Source organism: Lepidochelys kempii, chromosome 1 (assembly GCF_965140285.1).
Source record: "Lepidochelys kempii isolate rLepKem1 chromosome 1, rLepKem1.hap1, whole genome shotgun sequence".
Classification (NCBI taxonomy): domain Eukaryota; kingdom Metazoa; phylum Chordata; order Testudines; family Cheloniidae; genus Lepidochelys; species Lepidochelys kempii.
This window is the reverse complement of record NC_136380.1, coordinates 167,870,019-167,891,529: the sequence shown is the minus strand read 5'-3', so window position 1 is coordinate 167,891,529 and position 21,511 is coordinate 167,870,019. Positions and strand designations below refer to the sequence as shown.

Here is a 21,511-nt window from a genome sequence, read left to right as displayed (position 1 = left end):
AAGGTGAGCCATAAAAGGTGTAGGGGAATTTTGCTGACATTTGAGACCCCACTCTTACGAATTGAAGACCTCTGTGCCCTTGTGGAGTCCCATACATCTCAGGGTCAGATCAGGTTGCAGAAGTGGGGTCAAAATGTGCATTAGCTGTAATGTACAGAAATATTATGAATTCATGTGCCCTTGAAATTCAGTTAATTTAAAACTAGTTAATTTGTTAGATTGCTGCTACCTTTTGTATAACCTCCTACAAGCAGAATCAAAATCTAGTTTTGAATTTAATGTTTTGGTTTTTTTCCCCCCATTAGGTGATTGTTCTGTGTAAGGAAAACTACAAAGCAGTAATATGGGAAAGAGGCGAACAAAGGGAAAAAATACACAGGCTGATGATGAGTCTCAGGATATTTTGGGTATGTTTCATAACAAAAAATTTTTCAGAGAAGTCTGAAGTACTGTGGAAGAAATGTTTCATTGTCTTCAAAGTGAGGAGCATTGAAAACCCATTAATAATCAGAAGGCATTTACAGTAGTCACTTTTACTACTTTGAATGTTTAATTGTAAAGAATGAGTTTATCCAGCTGAAACTTAGTCCTTCAGAAAGCCTCAGTATTGCTTCTCAAACTTGGTAGGAAATCTACAAAATATCAAAGATTCAATATTTACTGTCATATAGGTCCAATCCTGAAAACCTCTTCTCAGTAGTCATTTCAATTCACATGGAAATGCCCCGGAATCCCATGAGACATTCATGGTATAAAAGGCCTGCAGAGCCAGGCCCTGTATGTGTAATGGCAAGTACACATTCTTTTTCCTTTTTTTTTTTCTTTTCTGGGTGGATCGGTATGTTAACAGGAAAAGGGTATGAATTAAAATGCACAATTATAAACACGTATGACAATTATAAATGCGTTTCAGAAAAATTATTATTCCTTGTAATAGCAGCATCTTACTCCATCTGGCTTTGAAGGTCAATGCTGCCTCAGTTTCCTCACTGCCATCTGTCTTCCATGAACTTACAGGCTACCATAACACTTTTTGACCTTTGGTCAAAAGTCTGCCCCTCTTTCAGAGTAAAATGAAGTTCTGAACAAAATGAGCATAATCCTTCCTTTCAGCTTCATTACAGGATCCCAGCCCTGCTTCAAAGGTCTGTTTTCTCCAAGCTGTAGCTTTTCTTTTTGTATACTCTTCCACCAGCCTCCAAACCTGTTTCTATTTGGCTCTTAGGAAAATCTTAAAATGCATTGCTTCAGTTTACTGACTCACAGGTTATGCATAAACAGTGAATTGTAACCTCTTTGTACATAAATTAAACCTCTTGACATGTAAAAGGCAAAACCAACAGCTTCTCTTCACTCAAAGCCTAGAAATAACCAAGTCTAGAAATAAAAAAATCAAAATCAAACTCAAACAATATCCCTCTCACTAGCAAATACTAGCACTCAGCATATACGTATACAGCACTTAAGTATATTAAATCCTGCATCACTGTGGTGGGATGAAGTAGATCGGGGTAGTCAGTTGGATCGCAGGCCAAATCTGGGTTGCTAGATGCTTTTGAACTGACCCCAAAATCTTTTTATTTACTTATTATAATTACTGTTGTTTGATTATACCTGGACCAAGAAATTTGGACCTTGACAAAAAATAATTGACTACCTCTGGATTAGATGACCTCTTTTGTTCCCCTCCAGTGCTGCATTTCTATGGTTCTATGACAATATCGATTCTTCCTATTAAAGCCTGGGTAAATAGATGGACTTCAGACTGTGCCCAAAAAGCCAAGAGATGCAAGTTATTTCAGGCAAACATGGAAAGTGGCCCCTCATGAAGAATAAACTGCAGGCAACTCCCTCTTTTAAACTGAAAGACCCATCATCTCATGCCACTGACTGTAGCTCTGGCAATATGGCATAGGCAGTCTGTCAAGTCGTTACGAATTTATAGATCAAAACCAATACCTTATACTTCATTTGGAATCTAACGGACAAACAGTGAAGATCCTGTTGCCTTATGCTTCTGCTGAGAGAAGCCTCTAAGGTTACATCTACACTTAAAACACTGCAGCAGTCATACTCACTACAGCAACAGGATCGGTTCTTCCACTGCTGTAAGTAATCTACCTCCCCAAGAGGCAGTACCTAGGTCAAAGGAAGAATTCTTCTGTCGACCAAGTGCTGTCTACACTGGAGATTAGGTTGGCATAGCTGTCTCTCAACTGTGTGGATTTTTCTTCACTCCCCTGAGAAACATAGCTGTGCCAATGTAAATTTCCAGTGTAGACCAGTCCATAGTGGCTAACATTCTGCATCGGCTTCAGTTTCTGGGTGGATTTAAGATGTAACTCTACGTAGATAATGTGGCAAAAATAATAATATCCTGCACAACTCTTACTTAATTGAATTTACTGACTTTAGGATCCATTGTATTAAAAATCAAATTTTGTCATTGTGAGATTGAGTGCAACTTCATATGTGCTAATGTAATTCCTCCAGTTATTAGCCCTTTGACACAACCCCCCTGGAGAGGCGCGCATATATTAGCTCAAACTGGATTTTCCAGGGACCAACAGACAAAGAAAGGATTTTTGGGTAAATAGCCTGGTTTTAAACTGGCTCAGTGCTTTCTTCCTGATGCAGCAAACAGACAGGACCCCTGGTCCCTGGAAGGCCCCAACCCTTAGGGTAGGATTGGAAGGACTTGGACTATTGAGAGCCCATGAGACTGGGTGCTAGTTTTGAACTGGGGCTGTTACGAACTTGTGATCCCTTTGTGGGGGTTTGAAGGACTGCTTCTGCCAGATCACATGTTAGTTGTCATGATCTCTGGAAAGTTTATTAGCATGCATGCACATTCTTTTATTGTTTTAATATGCTTTCTCTGTAATGCTTTCACCCAAAGAACAAATAAGCTTGCGTAGAAAGAGTTGTGTGGAAAATTATAATTGTAGCAATTACACTCTGTATCGTCTCTGAGAAGAGAAGCTAAGCAGGTCTGCTTAGGCAGCCTGACTTTGCTGGTGAATTCACAGTATAATCAGGAAACTGTGCAGCCTGGAAATATCTTGGTCAGGAGGCAGAGAGACACATGTCTCCACCCAAGAGAGGTGATGGCCAGGGGAGCGGGAAGCCTGAGAGTGGGTACCTTTGTTGAACCACTGAGGGGAAATACAGATGCAGCTGCCTTGAATTGTGACAGAGCACAATTCAGTTATCTAGTCTTGAAATGACAAAGGCATAGATTATGGTGGCTAGGTCTGTATCCAGAAGAAGTTTGACAGTCTTATTCAGTAATGCTATTTGGTCATATTTGAGCAAGAGCTGACAGTCCAACAATATCTCCAGATTGCGAACTCTTGTAATGAAGGATGGACATGCACTCTTTGTCAAATCTTTGCCACAGCTTCCAGTTACTTCCCCTAACCTGCCATTGTCTTCTTAACTATGAAAAGGCCACTTGAGCTCGTGGGCCTGTCACCTTTTTTATGACATCTAGAAGTCTGTGTCCATACTGACTACTTGGCAAAAATGTGACTGTTCCTCATTTTATCTCTGTACTTTCTGTTTCATAGAACCTGCTTGCAAGCACATTCGCAAGGGATTGGAACAAGGCCATTTGAAAAAGGCATTGCTGAATGTGGAGTGGAACATTTGTCAGGACTGCAAGACGGACAATAAGAGACAAGATAAATCTGAAGAGGAAGCTGATGAAAGCCCTTCAATATGGTTATGTCTAAAATGTGGCCATAGGGTATTTCTCTTTTTTTTTAAATACCCTTCAATGTTGCATAATGCAGTTAAGAAAGAGAGCGTCCAATTAACCCTCTAAATTTTCATTTACTGTTAAACTTGTAGCCAGATGTGGTGCTACACAAATGATTTAATATAGTTCAATCTGGCAAAAAGTGTCTGCTCTGAATTGCTACTAAAAGTATCTAGAAGCTTGGCACAAAGGCATTTAGCAGACTTACGGACCAGACTCCATCATGATGACTTCCACTTCTTGAAAATACAGACTATTTTGCTTGTAATAATATTTAATATTTCTATTAATATTTCTATTGCAGGAGCTTATATGTAGTAGTAATATGGGTTACTTCATTTAGAATCATGTACGCCTAATAGTTTTTTTCATTTTTTAGGACTTAAAGTTGGGATTTTCAAAAGCACCTAAGGAAATTATGTGTCCAAATCCCTTACTATTTGATAATTATCCTTTATTCAACTAGTACCTTTTGTCTGTAGACATAAACTTAAGGACGTATTCATACTAATTATTTTATTTGCTTAGCTAATTGTTAGCTATTTATTAAAAATTTGTTTATAGTCTGAATTTTTTTTTTTTTTTCCACTTGATAGTCCATTGGGTTTTGTGACACTTCTGGTTATCAATGTTATAGGGCTGTGGCAGAAATTCTCAAGAGCAACATGCTTTAAAGCATTATACAACACCAAGATCAGAACCCCATTGTTTGGTTCTCAGTTTGGACAACTGGAGTGTGTGGTGAGTTTGTCAGGCAACAGTTATAAGTCATAACTGGAAGAAAATAAAAACTGGGGTGTGATTTATTTGTGTTTTGTTTGTAGACTTCTCAAAATAATACACTGAAACTTTCAGGATATTTCCATACAAAAAAACTTTTTACTTAGAGTTATGGTTGCTGAAATAATTAATAAAATCTTTTACTACAGTGTTACCGTAAGACTGACCCTGACCAGTTAGTTAATATTGTTAACATTTAATACATTCACTTAATAATAATATTGAAATGTGAACAGGTTCATGTTAACATCCCACATCAACCTTAATGCTGTCACTCAAGAAATGCACTCTTTCAGTCTGAACATTACTAATATACATATATCTTAGGCTACGTAACATAATTAGTGATAAATGTTAAATCTTTCAGTCTTGTTAGAAATTAAGGTTTTAGTGGTCATACTGTAATTGTGCTTTTTAGATAAAGTTGCTGTGGTGATTTATACAATGACTAACTCTTAAGTGAAATATTTAGTGTGTAAATTTCCTTCTTTTAAAAGATATTCTAAATTGTGTGACACAAATATTGCACCTAGTTTATAAAAAAAAGAATTATTACATCAGGCTTTCTGGTGTAAAAACAACTGACTTCATGAAGAATTTAAAACTGATTGGTGTGATACAGTATTTCACTGGAAAGTGGATGTTTAAAACTAAAAGCCAAACATAGTTCTTCAAATCTCTTGGTGTGATTAATATACAAAGGAGATGCTAAAATCTTAGATTAATCTCTTGTACAGTATAAAAAGAACTTTGCAATCGCTCTCCTCCATTCAAAACTTTTTAGCTGATATAGAGACAGTGAAGAGGATGGTACCTGTTTAAGTTTTTGTCATGTGTTGCCCATTAAAATGGTGATTGTGAGCCTTTTTAAAAATTTACCAAGTTTCCAAAACAGTTGACAAAAAAATAGATTCCTAAGTAGGTTAGATGAAAGATTGGTTATATATAGATGTTCTTTCCGTGCTTTGTATTGAGGATCCTAGTGGGTTAGAAAAAAAAGCTTCATTATAAACGTCCTCTGCTCCCAAAAACGGGAGTCAATCCATACTTCCTTGTAATCCTGAAATCTGCTAAATGCATTTGTGCCTAACACTTTAAAAATAAGTGTACTTTATATATCCTCATTTATATGATGTTTCAGTATGTCAAAGCAGGTCTGTTTGGTTACATATGTTAGTGCAAGTCTATACCATGTAACAGGACAGGTGGTTCCTCAAAGTCAGAGTTGAGGTAGATTGACAGGACAGTATGGGGAAGGTTGCATTGTTCTCCCAATGCTGTATCTGCTCTGTGGATAAATAGAATATTTCCATCTAACAGTGTGGCTATTCTCAGCAAAATTACATGAAACACAGTGCAGTGATCTAGTGGTATACTTATTTGGTTTTTGTTCTCATAGAAATAAACACACAACTGTATCAGCAATAAAAAAAGGCAAATAAAACTAAACATTAACGGGATAAGCAGAATACACTTGTTCATGTCTTATTCAGACTAAATATAACAAAATAAATGTTTGGATAGAATAAACTTCAACTTTTATACTTGTATCCACTAATATTTGTAATCATTTCCTTTGGGGCCTGATCCTTTATTTTCTTTATTCAGGCAGAACTCCCACTGAATTTGAGTTTTGCATGAGTAAGGACTGCAGGATGGCCTAAAGTCAACATAGAATCATAGAATATCAGTGTTGGAAGGGACCTCAGGAGGTCATCTAGTCCAACCCCCTGCTCAAAGCAGGACCAATCCCCAGTTTTTGCCCCAGATCCCTAAATGGCCCCCTCAAGGATTGAACTCACAATTTAGCAGGCCAATGCTCAAACCACTGAGTTATCCCTCCCCCAGTTAGGGTTTATATGATCCCCACCTCCCATATCCCTGCACTCTTTTTCTTTAATGAAGGTAAATTGGTATAAAAAATTGTTATAAAATTATAGCATTTACAGATGTGTATAATGGAGTAGTTCAGAAATGACCTAGATGTTGTGATTTGATGCCATATAAATATAATTTTTTTTTTTTTATTGCACTCCTTTGGCTTCTTTTTGGGAGAAAGGTGCTACTTGTGTGATAATGAAGTCCCATATAATAGTTCAAATCGATTGGGCCAATTCGTGGATTGTGTTAGAAAACAAGCTTGTGTTGACACACCAAGTACAGGTAAGTATGTGTAAGCTATATAATACACTGAAAGCGCCTTGAGTCCAGCAGACATGGCTGTAAATCAAGACAATACAATATTAATTGTGGGGTTTAGATGTTAGGAAATGGGGTCATGATTTCACCTAATGTTTCTAAACCTTTTCAAAAGGAAAATATGGGAACAGAAAAAATTCTTTATGGAATCAGAATCTTGTTCTTAGAGTATGTGTTATGTAGATTCCACTCTAGGGGCACAAGATGCATATGAGATGAGATTGTGAAAAGTAGCATCCGTGCCTGTGTTGTGCATGTCCCCATGGGGGACCTCTCTGAGGCCATAAAGGGCAAGGTGGCTGCAACTATATCTCAGTTCTCTTTTATTTCCCATAGCAGCAAGGAATGTCTGCACCCTGTCCCTTAGTGGAATTTTCCCCTCCTTGCAATTTTTCTCTAGGTAGAGCAATTTCCCAGCAAATTCTCCCTCTTTTTTATATTTAGTTTTATTATTTTTTAAAACTTAACTTCTCAGCACTTTGCACCACTACCTTAATCTAAATAGACAGATTCAAAGCTGACCCTCCTTATGCAGTATTCTACAGAGAGAAGGTGATGTTGAGATCTCATCCCAAGTTTACTCCCAAAGTTATCAGATTTCCATTTTAAGTGGAAATCTATTAATGTCCCTGTTTTCTTTCCAAAACCCCATTCTCCTTCAGGGGATAAGAATCTTTACACCTTGGATGTTCTAGGTTCTTGCTATATTATCTTGATAGGCCAAAGCCCTTTGGACAGTCTCCCTGTCTTTGTTGCCATAAGCAGCACTTCTAAGGGGCAAGCCATTTCTTCCCAGCCAGTATCTCAATAGGTTGATATGCACTAGGTAATCTATCACATGCTGCTACACCCCTTCCACCAAATATCAAAGCTCATTCTACTAGAGCACAGGCTACCTCCTCTGCATGCTTTACATGGATCCCCACTGAAGTCTGCAAGGAAGCTACGCCGAGTAATCTCACTGCTGTATTAAATACTATACCTTTGACCTGGCCACGAGATCAGACACCAAATTTGGAAGGCCACTGTTTAGTTATTGGCAATTAGGACTCCAGAATGGGGCACTGCTTATTGGCCACCTAGAGTGGAATCCGCAAAGAGTCCTACTCAAAGAAGAAAAAGCCATTAATTGCCTTATAGTAACTGGTTCTTCTAGATGTCATCCTTCTATTCATATTTGTTCAGAGTCCTCTTTACCTGAGATTTTGAATTAGCGGGGGAACTGAGAGATGGTTGTGGCTGCTCTGCCCTTTATGTCCATGGCTGGGGGATGGGGAGGCACAAAGACATTGCTATTCTAATTTCATGCAAGGAGCATGCACATCTAAAATGGGATGACAGCATCTCTAAGAACCAAGTACTATAAGGTAAATAACCATTTTTTCTAGGTGAGTATGACTGAATACAACTTTCTCTGAATTAGTAATGCTAATCCATTTCTTAGCAGACAAGTTATCGTCACAAGTGGCAGTTTTAGCAGAAAAACTGAGGATTCAGTGAGATTCGCTGAACTCCACTTTCACCTCTAAAAGTGGTTCCTACAGATCAGAAATGAAGTATGTTGCCTGGGCCATATTTTATCTGTCCTGTGAACTATGTGGCTAAAACCATAACTGAAGTGTTCCTATTAATGTAGTTGCTTTGTTTCAAATTACATTTGTAGCCCTAGTCCACACTAGTTAAGATTTAAATTCCACCTCTCTTCACTTTGCTGGGCAGACAGATGAGACAAATAACCTTTCCAATAGGTGAGGAACAGACAGGTAGCTCCACTGACTTCTGGGACAGACATCCTTAATGGTGATTATTGATGTATAAAAATTATTGCTAAGAAACAAGGCTAACATTTGTGCAGCATGATCTCAGATGCTGTAGTGGTGGGTACTGTAGAAAATGCTACGGTAGAATGACTTTTGACTCCACAGATATGGAATTTCCAAGAACACATTAAATTTCAAGGTGCATGTCTGTTAAATGACAGTATTCAACAGATGATTATATTAAACACCACAGTTAGTCTTGTTAAATTATGTTAGGTTTTGAAGTCACTTCTTGCACAGCATTGAAATGTAATATTTGAAATGTGATTCTTGAATGGCATGGGTTTAAAATTTAACCCTTGTAGTTTTCTACTGCTGTCTTTAAAGGTGGAGCATTTTTCCAGGTCCACAAAATATTTGAATGTTTCCAACTCACCCCAAGTATCTAACATTTTTCTTTTTTGTATTTCAGTGTCAAAAGATCAAGAAAACAAAGAATTTGAAAATAAAAAAGTAGAAAAAGAAAACCAAAATGAGCAGGAGAAGGAAAACAACGAGGGCGTGATCAAAGAAGACAATTCTTCAAATATCAGTGCAGCAGTGACTGTGAAAGGACTTAGTAACTTGGGGAATACATGTTTCTTTAATGCTGTTATGCAGGTACACTAAATATTGTTACAACCACTTCAGATTCAGATTTTTAATGTTGTATTGTAGTAGCCCCAAAAGGACCTAAAATAGGTCAGGGCCTAATGTAGTAGATGCTGTACAGGCATGCAGACATGATCCCTTCCCGAAAGAACTTGCAGTCTAATTGGAGACCAAACAGAACAAGTCAGTTGTAGAGGAGAAAAAATGAAGGGTTTGGGGAGGGGAAACAGAGGATGATGGTTAATGAAAGCAAGATCACATAGGTACTTAGGTTGATGAAAGAAGATCACATAGGTACTGTGGACATCAGGTATAGGAGATTTAAGAATTTAAGAATTTTCAAATTATAAGTCTACTTTTCTCTTAAATCTCCGATACCTGATGTCTACAGTACCTAGCCATCATTTATAGGCAGCGCAGCAGAAATGGGTCTTGAGGGAAAGGTGATATTCCTGTTCCACATGGAAGCAAGTGGTCATTTGTGGGAGAAGCAGACAAATTGACATTCAAGGCTGGTCATGTGTAGTGGTTGGGAGAGAAGAACAACACAATAAGAGCAAATAACTGAAGGGGAACAGCTGCAGAGTTGTGAATGGTCCTCATGGTGAGTATTAGAAGCCTGAATTTGATAATGGTGAATAGGAAGCCAAAATAAGGGCACAGAAAGGTGGGTATGTGACCAGAACAACCTCTTGAATGGACTGGGGGGAGGGTCGGGGGGGTGTAATGTGTGTCAGTGAGGTCAGAAAGGAGGTAGCAGTAGTAATGAAAGATGAGGGCCTGAACTAGGGTTCTAGAAGTGTAACAATAACTTAGCTGCTCTGATATAGTGGTTTTTATTAGCATATCTCAAAGTGCCTTTCAAAGGGAAGTAAGCATTACTATCCCCATTTTATAACTGGGCCACAGATGCAAAGAGACTTACCCAAGGTCATTCAGCGGGCCAGTGACAGCGAGGACTAAAACCCAGGTTCTCTTGTGTCCCAGTCCAGTGCTCTAGCCACTAAGCTATAGTGCCTTGTTCACTAGCCCACATTTGGAACTGTTATGAAGTGGCAGGATTTAGATACTGTCTGGATGTGGGAGGCAAGAGAGGCAGGAGTCAAATATGCCCCCCAGTTTACACACCTCGGTGACAAACAGAACGATGGTGGTGGTAGGACGAGGAGAGCTGGGCAGGAAGTTTTAGCCATATGAAGTTAAAATGATTGATGATAAATCTTGGAGGAGATATGCAGAAACACGTTGGGAGTGGAAAGGCAGACTTGTGAGTGACCGGTACAAACTGTTTGCTGTGTTATATTTATTACACTATAATGACTCATCTGTTTTGCCTATAATATGAACTATAGACTAAGTCAGGGTATAGAGATTAAGGAAATAACTGAAAATGGTTAGTGCTAACTCTTTCAAATGTTAAATGTTTTAAACAAAAAGTTATTAATTAATATTCTTTAACTTTAGAGTTCAGTGAAAATAACCCCACTTTCTCAAACTTCCTACAGTTGTATCTAATGTGGTAGTTTGCACTCAACTTCTAGGTGTTGAAAAATAATGTTGTAACCACTACATTACTCACTTTTTTTAATTGCATGAGTAGTTGACTTTTCCTAATTACCAGACGTTAAGTTGATTTTTTTTGATCTCTTATAGAATTTATCACAGACACCACTTCTGAGAGACCTGTTGAAGGAGGTTAAAATGCCTGGAACAACAGTTAACATTGAGCCATTGGAATTTTCAACAGTATGTATGCTGCAATTTATAAAGTAATTTTTTAGGTGCATTAAAAAAACAGTCAGTTGTTTTTTGGGGTTTTGAAGAAATTTTAGGGAAAAACCTAAGTCCTGGCTCCATTAAAGTCAGTGGGAGTTTTGCAATTGAATTCAGTGGAGTCAGGAGTTCACCCAAGATGTACAGTTAAGTAGCAGATTTAATATGCTGAATATTGTAAATTCATAGAAGTATTCCCATTACATTAAAAAAATTATTCATGTAACTTTGGCATCAGTGAGGTCTGGTCAGATGCCACTTTCAATGAAATTTTAAAATTTGGAAAGGAAGGATAACCGCTGCCCTTTGATGTGATCCTGCTATTCCTTCAGCCTGGGGACTCGGGAGCTTACACATTTTTGAAAATTTAAATGAAAGCTAAGGAAATCTCCGGACACTTAACATTGAGGGTATTTTGGGGTTATTTTGTGCATTGTAAAACAAGAACAAACACAAAAATGTTGTTGTTTAAAAATAAATCAAAGAAACCCAGAACATTCACAGTTGAAATTAAACAATACATTATCCTTAGTGAGCTGAGTCTAAGACTACTGTGTAATGAGGAAATTCTGCCTTATGTTTCAACCATTTCTGCCTTATGTTAACTTATTCCCTGTAGTTTCATTTAGAAAATCAGAGAATTAGGCTTTTTCTAAATGTTTTATAATGGATCATATTTCAGGAAGTTAAAACAAGTGTTCAATTTTTATAATATTGAACTAATTTCAAATGACTCCATAACTCTGACTGAATTAAGAATGCAAAACAAAACTTGATTTTTGTTTTTGTTTAAAAAGGAACCTATGGTGATAAAGCTTGAGCAGCCTGGGCCCCTTACATTAGCTATGTGTCAGTTCCTTTCAGAGATGCAAGAGACTAAAAAGGGAACTGTCACTCCTAAAGAACTCTTTGCTCAGATTTGTAAAAAGTGAGTATCTGCACATAATGCATTATAATAATGACTGAAAGAATTAATGGAAACATTGGATTATGTAGTAGTAGGGCAGTTTTTACTATTAACAAAAAACGTTTTCATTTACTTCTCACCGTGCATGTCTCAGCAGAGGTTCAGATGGTATTTATAAACTTTTCAAAGACATTGGTGTAGACTAAAATAGAAATGAGTTAAAGTGAAATGAAAAATCATATAAAATGAGACTTTCTACCCTCTCAGCTTCATATTTTTCAGAAGTTTCCATATACATACAGGTATCTGTTTCATCAGCTCTTGAGACTTGTTTCTGTCTTCTGTGGACAAGTTGAAAATAATTCACATTTTAATTTTATATATATTATATCATTCTCATTCTGTTTAAACAGAGCAATACGGTTTAAAGGTTACCAGGAGCAAGACAGTCAGGAATTGCTTCGTTATTTACTGGATGGGATGAGAGCAGAAGAGATCCAAGTAAGTACTTATTTCATTGTAGTATATAACAGTGTGGGTGTTCAACAAAGTGCTAAAATCAGTATACTTAAACAAAGTAAGCTTTTTCTTAATGTCTTTTATTATTGTTAGGTGTATTGTAAACAGAGCTAACTGTTTTAAGTTTTAGCCCTTTTCGTTAGGTCTGCAAGGAATTTTTAGAGTACATCCCAGCTAATACTGAACTGATTTGTCCACATTGTCATTTGCATGATTGTGGGATCAACATTAGGATTATTGAGGAGGGCTAGTTAGAGGATTTCTTTATCCTCTCTCTTCCCAAACAATCATCCATAAAAGGAAGCTATTTAGGGAGTCCAGCTGCTTGTACTTGGGTCTGGCCACAGAGGGGAAAACAAGTCGATAAATATTGTTCTCTAGATAAAACTGTGGTCTTGAAGGAGTGCATTCTGGTGAATCTTGGGTTATTTTCTATCTTTTGATGATGATGTACTAATAGAATCAAGAGTACTAAACAGTGGGCCCAGTTCTGCCCATGTTGAAAGCAATGGGCTAATATTAACGTAACAAGAAGTTGAAATAGGTGTCTGAAGTCCCTCATAAATGTACATATTAATAAATTGCTGGCCTCATATTACTGTAAAAGCACCTTTAAAAGCAATTGGTTTGGAAGGTGGGTGGTTGTCTACAAGAGTTTTATAAAACAAATATTTTGTTTTAGTAGGGTGAGGGATCCTTCTGGAGGTTTTATGGTTTGTTTGCGTCAGGGCTTAGTTGGGAGACTGTTTCTTCCTTGGACTTCCTACTAAATACATTAACTGAAACACCTGGCAATGGCTTTAAAAAAAGCCCAAATGTGGGACATATTTCATGTTTCTGCAGAGTGCAGTCTTGTTACTTTCCTAGTATGGTTATAGTTTATTAATCTGAATTATTTTTAATTGGTGAATATGGAATTCTGTCCAACTGAAATGCTTAACTGAACACACATTTAGGAAACAATGTTTAATAAAGTCTTATGATGGAATATTTATTTACTCTAACTTTCAGCGAGTAAGTGTTGGAATATTTAAGGCATTGAATGACTCTGACCAAAAAAATGAAGAGCTAAAAAAGAAAATTAAAGGTAAAAGAACAATTAAAAATTATTTTCGATAACTGAAACCTGGACAGTGCATTCATTACTCATGCATTTTTAAAATATTTTCAAATGCAATTTAGTTGCATGATTTAGAATACATTTTCTAAATTAATATATTTTCTAGAGTATCAGGTCTAAAAATTTTATGCTCATCCTCCTCATTCAAAGATGCAGCTGAGAAATGTTATAAAGATGCTGATTTAAATTAAACAATTTAAAACTATTTTTCTAATAGCCTCGATCCTCCTCTCTTTCTCCATACCTTCGTGCCACCGCGTTTCTCCCCCCCCCCCCCCCCCAAAATCTGTGAAGCTTATTTTTTTCTCTAGGAAAACAAACACAAAGCACAACAAATGCAAACCATAGACTTTACACTGCATCCTCCCTGTTTAGACACAGCTTAACATCAAACCAAAGCGGTCAGTAATGTACAGGTGAAGTTATTGTATATGACTTATATATTTGAATGAATTCTCTGATTTTCAGAGTATGAAAAGAAAAAGGCAATACCAACCTTTGTGGACAGACTCTTTGGTGGAGAATTAACTAGTACAATCATGTGTGAGGAGTGCAGAACGGTATGTAGATGGTCTGCTTGGTATAGTCTAAAACACTGTGTATAAGACTTGTGCACAGAAGAAACAAGTAGTAATATATATAGAAATAAGATGTATTAGATGGGAATTTCTGAAATGAAGAAAACTTGGCAGCAGGAGCTGCAGGTTTCTCAAAAGGTAAAAATTTGATAGAAATAACTGTTCACCTGTACTGCAAATCTCATCTGTACTCTCAGGACTTGATGGGGGGGATGAGAACTGAATGCTTGGAGAGGATTGTGTGGAATTTTCTCTTCTGAAAAACTGCAGGGATCTTGAGTTACGAGATTTAGTAGGGATGCTGGTTTTGGTTCATGGTTTTCCTGTTTTGTAAATGTAAATTTTATGACTGTTTATATTTGTATGTGCAAGTAAGAGCATGCATTGGGTGCAATCCCAGAAACAGGCAAAAGAGAAGGGAAATAAATGGCAAAGATGCTACATTCAAAAAAATCTAAGCCAGGACATTTGTTTTTTGTTTTTTGAGTGCCTAAAGTTAAGAGCTTAAGTCCATAGATAGGCATATAAATAAATGACCACACTTCAAGAAATGATGAACCCTTCTCTCCTGCCCCCATTACATCAATAGGGGAGTGCTAGCTTCTAATTTATGTTTAGACTTGTAAGAAAAACAAAGTTTCTCTAATGATATTAAGTAAAATCTGTTTGCTTAAGGTGTCCTTGGTCCACGAGTCTTTCCTTGATTTGTCACTGCCTGTGTTAGATGATCAGGTAAGAATAAGAGGTTTGGGTTTTTTTATATTCTGTTTTGGTGTGCAGTTCTGTTCGTTGGATCTTAGAGAGGACATTTTTAAAAATAAATAATCGCAAAAGGTGATTATCTTCAATAATCTTACCTAATAAAGTTGCACAATAAAATGATAGAGAATGACAATGCATTTCCTTAAGGTAAGCCCTATAGGTTCTGGATACACAAGCCCTCTTTGAAGATTATCTGATGGTTGGAAATGCTACTGTAGACAGGGCATTAGTGATTTTACTGCCTTGTCAGCTAATCTTCCTATCATTAGTTAGTGTCTTGGTCAGAGAAAAGATCTGCTACACTGAAAGGTTTGCTGACTTGTAAAGAACGTTACCTCAGGTAAGCATTTAGGTATTCTTCAGCGTCATGAGTCTAAAATTTAAATAGATCTCATGAAATATATCTCTGATATAGCTCAGATGACTCTTCAGATATTAAGTTCCTGTCTATTTACTGCATTGGGAACAGTAATGGAGGCTTCCTATCTAATGCTGATATTCAGAGCCTTTTCAAATATTCTCAAGGTGAAGAGACATATGGTTCGAGCAGCTAATGTGTAAATGCATTTATTTAACTGATCAATCTAAAAAATATTTGAACTGTTTTAGATTTATATCTGTTTCATTTTTGCCATCAGCACACACATTATCTCCTTTCATCTTTAATATTTGTATTTAATACATGTAAGTAGTACTACAGGAAAAAAAACAAAATTACTAAGGGAAGAAACTTAAAATATATATATATTTCATCCAAAGGGTGCTTGGATAAAATGCTCCTGCATTGAACTGGCCTTTTTTCATATTAATAAAAGCAACTAGAGGGCCTGATCCTGCAAACACTTACTACCTATTTATTGAAGTCATTCTAAACTATCTAAAATATTTCTTTTGTGGATTCAGTGAGATTCATATCAGTAAACCTGAACGTTAAGTTCCATCTTTAACTGTTTATGGCTTGGTTCTGGCACCCTGACTCTCAGTGAGTAGTATTGTACTCAGCAAGCATAGATTTCGGTGGGATTGCTTGTGGAGTAAGGTACTACTCAGTAAGCGTAAGAGCAGCGGAATCAGGCTCTTAGAGTGTGTGTGTGTGTGTGTGTAAATGTTTTGTTACAATACCTAAAAAGTCATCAGCTTAATTTGAAAATTCTCAATAATATGCCAATTTCTTTGCAATTTTATTTTGGGATGTTGTTTTTTTTTTCTTTTCAAAATAACATAATTGATATTAAATTAAATCTTTAATCTGAAGTCTTTGTCTTTGAAACTATGATGGTGGCACCATGTTTGTTTGTTTGGTGGTTTTGATTTTTAGAGTGTTAAGAAAAGTTCAAATGAGAAAAATGTTAAAAAGATGAAGGAAAAGGAGGATGAAGATGGTGAAGAGGATAAAGACAGTGACAGTTATATGAAGGAAAGGGGTGATAATCCTGGTGTAAGTAAGCACCTGCAGAAGAAAGCAAAGAAACAGGCCAAAAAGCAAGCCAAGGTTGGTTATGATGCAAAAATAAATATTAGGCACTTTCACACTAGGCTTAAGATAAAATGCTAGACATTTTGTTTAGTCCACTTTTATGTGTAGGATGATCATTTTCAAGGGAACAACTAACAATTTCTCCCCACTCAAGTGCAAATATCTTATTTTACCTGTTGTGAAGTTGTATATATTTTCTGTTGCCTGCTTTCCTAATACAACACTAGTTAATATTCCCAGAACTGCTGAACTAGTTAGTCATATGTTGCCTGACTAAAACAGCATTAACATACATCAGAAGGCTTTTCACTGATCAGTAACAGCACTTAGATGGTTCTGAAGGAATATAGGCAAGAAAAACATTTTGGGGACATAAAAGAAATTCAGATTTACCCAGGAAGGGTATTCTAATTGGAAGTGTGGGGGGGGACTGCATCTGATTAGTTGAGTGAGAGTGATACTGGCCATAATCCTTTTGAGTTGATGCTTTCTAATTTTTATGATTGCTAAATTAGATCATTCCCTCTTTAAATGGCAATTCCTGTTGCTTAAAGTATTGAGGTATTTCCTAAATAAATGGTGCATAGCAGATAAAAATACTGCAACTTTTTCTCTGCTTTTATACAATATTGTACAGTACACTGCATATTTTTATTTGTAGAACCAGCGTCGGCAGCAAAAAATTCAAGGAAAGGTGCTTCAGATAACCAATGTATGTTCTGTGGAACAGCCTGAAGAAAATGTGAAGGAAGATAAAGAAACAAAGGAAGAAATAAACTCTGATGTCACTGACCTGAAGAAAGAGGAAGAATCTTCCAGTCAGTGTGAAGAACTTTGCATAAATCAGAAAGATTTAAATAATCAAGAGACCACTACAGATGTACATAGTGCCCATGAAAGTATAGAAAATCCAGAACAAGAATATGAAGATAATGAAACCAATATGGATGTTGCTATGAAAGGCTTAGTTTCTACTACTGAATGTATTAGTGAACTTGACAATCTATCTGTTAAAGAAGATGATCATGGGGAAGAGGAAGAACTTGCTACTAATTTAGAAAAATTACACTTAGATGTTGTTACTGACTCTGATATGGATATCTTGGATGACCTTCATATGGCTGAGTTAAAGACATATGAGGTGGTGAATGAGGACCCAGAAACTGCATTTTGTACTCTTGCAAACAGGGAAGACCTAAACATAGAAGAAGGTTCAATCCTTCATTGTTTATATCAGTTCACTCGTAATGAGAAACTCAGTGAGATCAATAAATTGCTCTGTGATGTATGTACACAAAGACGTTATGGACCAAAGACTAGTGGAAAAAGTATGCCAATTAAGTTTTACTTACGAACTAGAAAACCAACTCTGAATCTGTCCATATCTGCTATCTTCATTCTCTTTGTTTTTAAACAGGTTTGCATGGGTAGTTTCTCTTGGATCTATTGATACCCAGTATTTACGGGCCAGACTGAACCCCTTTCTCCTATTAGTGAGCGCTTACTCATGAGTAGCCCCATGGTCTTCAATGGAACTACTTGTAAGTTACCACCAGTGTAGAGCAAGGGGGCTCACAGTCTGGCTCTATAGTAGGATGGAACATGAAACAATTTTTTTAACTCTTTAAATGTAAACTTTTAGTTACTGTAGCACATAAGCCATAGGAGGAAAACATGCAGAAATTTGCCCAACAGATTAACAAAAGCACCATTCAGCATGTAATTCTGTAGAAGTCCTAGAAATTAGTGTTAAAACTCACCCTATTCAAGCTGCTGATGTGGTGATTTGATATACACTAGTTAATTTCTTGAACTAGGACCATCATGAAGATGGCAGCTTATAAACCTTTATAATTTTGAAGGGAAATCATCAGTGTCTTAAACATATTATAATGATGGATGACATAAATTGTTTCCAGTCCTAGTACGTGATTTCACTCACTTTCATATTAGAAAAATTTTAGATGTTAAGTTATTGCATTATTCTTGACTATCTAACCAATGGTGCTTTCTCTTTCCTTTAGGTGAGAAGAAGCACGTTTACACTAATGCCAAAAAGCAAATGTTAATTTCTCTTGCTCCTCCAATTTTAACACTTCACTTAAAGAGATTTCAACAGGTATTGTTAACTGGTTAACTCTTGTATTTTAAAATTGTATATAGTAATAACCCATGGAAGTTAAAGGATCTTGACTTCCCTATAAATTTGTTCCATTAACTACTATTCTTTCTATAACTTTAGAAGTAATTTGAGAAATCTTCCTGATGCATTCATTCCTGCTACTCTTGCTGACTGTAATAGTTCTTAGAACTCTTGAGTTCTTTTAGCAAAAAGACATTTATTAAAACAACTTACCTACCAGGAATGCAAAATTAAGAAATACAGACAAAAATAAATTGACTCACGCTGAAAAACAAACTCACTAAATATGGAGAAGGATGATCTGCAACAGAGATTCACTCCAAGAAATACATAAATAGAAAGCAGTACAGCTAAAAGACATCTAAGTGCTGGTTGCGGGCAGTAAATTAGATACAAGCTTGCAATTTTTGAAGGGTGAGAATATACAGAGCTTTCAGTTTAGGGCTCTTCAGTATCAGAAAAACAGCAATAAACTAGAGAGAAATAAGGGGGAAATGAATATCAGAAAGGATTGACTGAAAAGTTTAAAATTATTAATTACATAATGCACCCTGGCCAAACAATCAAGAAGGGATATAACTGTCTAAGTAGCTGAAACTCCAGGGAGTGAGGAATTGTGTAAGATGATCCAGTGGGATACATTTGTGATTAAATTAAAGGAAGGAAGCTGGGGAAGCTTTTCTTTATATTCAACAATAGTACCTATTGAGCTGTAGAATAGCATTTGAATGGAAGTGATTGAAGGCTCATCACTTGAGACTTTTAAAACCAGGCTGGAGAATATAGTATAAACAACCATTCTGCATTGTCTTTAGCAATGGATCAGAGGGGTCCTCCAACCAGAACTTTGAAAAGTATACTTTTCTTATAACTGTACTGCTATTGTCATTGATGCCAAGACATGCTAAATCTGTAAATTAAACAGCCATGTAGCCCTATGCTCCAGAGAAATGTGTAGAGAAACCATAAACAGAAGGAAATTTGGAACATGGCCATAAAGAACTGAAAAGCATTACTGTCGGATGTAATAGTTTGTCTTTCCTCTTCCCTACCCCCCAACTTTGTTTTCCATCCAAAGGTTGGTTGTGCTCTAAAATGAATCTTTTAAGTCTTTTTGGAATTTTTTTAAATAACTAAACTTGTAACCTTTTAAGAACAAACATGTATCACCTGTTTATATATGTGAAGATTTAAAGCCCTGTTTGTGTTTCTTCATTTCTATCTTATTTCTAGGCGGGATTTAATCTACGAAAAGTTAACAAACACATAAAGTTTCCAGAAGTGATAGACTTGGCTCCTTTCTGTGCAACTAAATGCAAGGCAAGTAAAAAAATCCTTTAATTCTTTTTCAGATAGTTGGACCAGTCAACCCATAGGCGCCGACTCTGTGGATGCTCCAGGGGGAAATATTAGAGGGTGCTTCACACCCACCAACAGCCAAGTTCCTCCCACCTCCACCCCCTCCTTGCCGCCTCTTCCTCCCCTGAGTGTGCTGAGTCCCCGCTCCTCCCCCTCTCCCTCCCTCCCAGTACTTCCTGCTCGCCGCCAAGCAGCTGTTTGACGGTGCCTAGGACTTTCCAGGAGGGAGGGGGAAGAGTGGGAACGTGGTGCGCTCACGGGAGGAGGTGGAGAAGAGGCAGGGCATGGGTGGGGACTTGGGGGAATGGGGGCGGGAAGGCAGCGGGGCTGGGGTGGGAAAAGGCAGGGTGGGGCAGGGACTTTAGGGAACGGGTGGAATGGGGTGGGGTGAGGGCGGTGCAGGGACAGGGCCAGAGGTGGTGCACGGGTGGGGGAGTACCCACTGGGCAGAGGGGAAGTCGGTGCCTATGGGTCAACCCTTACAGCAAGAGATGTTTGTTTTTTGAAAACTGTTTTGGTATGTTCTCAAAACAGTCAGCCATTAATCAGAATCTCCACATACCATATCTCAGAACTTCACTGACCACATCATATGGCAATATATGATAGACTATATGTAAGTACAATTAAGCTCTGCTGTAGCATACTTCAAATTTTAAACATTGGTCATATCCATTGTCATTAACACATTGCTTCTATACTGACAAGCAGAATCAGAACTGACTTAGTACAGAACAATGGAATCAGAGCAGACTGGTGTGAAAGGCTGACATTTCAGCTAGCTTAGCTCTCATTATCTTACTACACTGATACTATAACAAAATTGTCACTTCACAGAACATTGCTGAAGGGAATACAAGAGTATTGTACTCTCTCTATGGGGTGGTTGAACATAGTGGCACAATGAGGTCTGGACACTATACTGCCTATGCCAAGATGAGAACTGTGAGAAACCATCTTTCTGATCTTGTCCTCTGTGGAGAAATTCCCCAAGGTAAGCGTCACCGGTATTTTTACAACAGTCCAATCTTAAATGGAATTTCTCTAACTGGTGGTAACCTGTGACATTTCTGCTTCAGCACTACTTTTAAGATTTTTTTTTTTTTTTTTTAACAGCTTTAGAAGCTGAATCAGCGGGACAGTGGTTTCACATCAGTGATACCCATGTGCAACCCGTGGCTGTATCTAAAGTGCTGAAGTCACAAGCTTATCTCCTGTTCTACGAACGACTGCTATAACTAACCTGGGATGCATTCCTCACACAATACTTTATGGTTTTTAAATATCTTAAAATAAAGAAATGTTAAATCAGAGAAAAATAACGTCTAAATCATGTTCAATTAGACTTAAAACTGTCTACCACAGAAATCTCATGTTTCCTAGAAATACTGGCAGATGAAATATTAATTTATACTTTTCTAATAGTTCCATTGCTTTTAAATAAAAAGCTATTTTGTCTTTTTCCATAACATAACTTCAGGTCTGAACCATTTATTTGACTGCTATGAACAATTACTTCTGGCAATGAACACATTTCTCATATTAATTGTTTTGAGTGGTGTTTGACTCTCCAGAAACTTTCCTGCATTTAATTCTTTAAGACACTGCTAGAATTTTTTAAAAGGGCCTCATTAACTAACTGCATGTAGCTATTTATATTCTAGAATGTTGGGGTATAGAACAAAACTCCTCTTTGTAGGGACAAGTTGGGTTAGGTAATAGG

General features: G+C 37.1%; 1 protein-coding gene across 4 annotated transcripts in view; it reads left to right on the top strand.

Moving 5' to 3' along the window:
- The window catches only part of USP16 (ubiquitin specific peptidase 16), a 23,830-nt gene extending 2,319 nt beyond the window's left edge, over positions 1-21,511 (top strand). The window contains exons 2-18 of one of the 4 annotated variants that reach the window (XM_073362901.2): positions 306-407; positions 3,570-3,748; positions 4,398-4,501; positions 6,600-6,703; positions 8,972-9,159; positions 10,804-10,896; positions 11,721-11,851; positions 12,244-12,331; positions 13,361-13,436; positions 13,938-14,029; positions 14,723-14,779; positions 16,128-16,301; positions 16,948-17,614; positions 18,311-18,405; positions 19,663-19,749; positions 20,626-20,782; positions 20,905-21,507. In XM_073362901.2, the coding sequence (XP_073219002.1) occupies positions 344-407; positions 3,570-3,748; positions 4,398-4,501; positions 6,600-6,703; positions 8,972-9,159; positions 10,804-10,896; positions 11,721-11,851; positions 12,244-12,331; positions 13,361-13,436; positions 13,938-14,029; positions 14,723-14,779; positions 16,128-16,301; positions 16,948-17,614; positions 18,311-18,405; positions 19,663-19,749; positions 20,626-20,782; positions 20,905-21,026 (2,478 nt within the window). In that variant the 5' untranslated portion in view covers positions 306-343 and the 3' untranslated portion in view covers positions 21,027-21,507. The other 3 variants (XM_073362891.2, XR_013636459.1, XM_073362911.2) reach the window with 3 other exon arrangements.